General features: G+C 35.7%; 1 protein-coding gene across 1 annotated transcript; it reads right to left on the reverse strand.

The window, feature by feature from the left end:
• Window positions 1-174: 174 nt before the first annotated feature.
• Window positions 175-606, reverse strand: LOC107580795 (lanC-like protein 1; the record flags this gene model as incomplete). The annotated part of the gene is made up of 2 exons (XM_016266433.1): window positions 175-357; window positions 460-606. Coding segments are annotated over 2 exons (330 nt in total), but the record flags the coding sequence as incomplete, so codon positions are not given.
• Between the last annotated feature and the right edge of the window lie 480 nt (window positions 607-1,086).

Below are 1,086 nucleotides of genomic sequence, written 5' to 3' on the forward strand. Positions count from 1 at the left end.
AAAAAATCAAATACATGTAGTCTTGGTGAGCATAAGTGTCTTCATTCAAAAACTAAAAATCTTACTGACCCCAAACTTTTGAACAGTAGTGTGCATAGAGATCAATCGATCTCTATCTATTGATATAAACAGACAATTTAAGATGTTATTACGACCTGATGTGCAGATTTGTACCTTAAAAGCCTGTATCAACATGTAGATCACTCCAGGAGAGCCGTGACACCAGTGCACCAGAAGATCCCGAGAATCTCCAACCCACGGTGGGTAATTGCCTGATGGAAACCTTAGCTGACACATGTAGTTCACACTGGGTTTGACTAGATGGTAAACTCGGTCCTCGCCAACCACAAAGCCAGGCTATGGGGGGAAAGATTGCTTGCTTCAGCCACAGTGGTAAAGTTATTTCCCTATATTTGTTGCTTTCTCAATCAATAAGGTATAGTGAGTGATTGAGTTCACCTGCATCAGGTAGTAGTAGATCCCTGCCAGGCCATGAGCGGCACCCACATACTCCTCCTGATACCACTCATACATGAGAGGGGTTTGCTCCTGGATCTTGTTCTTCTGAGACAGATTCTGTCCGGAATCCAGCACTGCATCACAGATCTGAAATAAACGCATGATCAGGTCAAATAGCGAATCAAAGGCAAAACATGTGCTTTCCCAATGCATTTAATTTCCATAAAGTGACATATTTCTAAATATGTATAAAATATTATATATTAAAATTATGTATGGCCTTATTTATATATTAAGGAATGTTAACTGGCCAATATTTAGAAACTGTCAGACATTTATATGTTAACTGTCAATTGTCAGTTCCAAAATATATAACCTCATTCAAAAGTTTGGTGACTGTACATTTTAAATTATTTTTAAAGTAAACAGTAAAAAAATAGTAATATTGCGAAATATTATTACAATTTAAAATGTCTTCTATTTGAATATATTTCAAAATGTAATTTATTCCTGTGATGAAAAGCTAAATTCAGCATCACTACTTTAGTCTTCAGTGTCACATGATCCTTCAGAAATTATTTGAATATGCTGATTTGGTGCTCAAGAAACATTTCTAATTATTATCAA

This window comes from Sinocyclocheilus grahami, unplaced genomic scaffold (assembly GCF_001515645.1).
Source record: "Sinocyclocheilus grahami isolate Dianchi unplaced genomic scaffold, SAMN03320097.WGS_v1.1 scaffold45254.1, whole genome shotgun sequence".
Classification (NCBI taxonomy): Eukaryota; Metazoa; Chordata; class Actinopteri; order Cypriniformes; family Cyprinidae; genus Sinocyclocheilus; species Sinocyclocheilus grahami.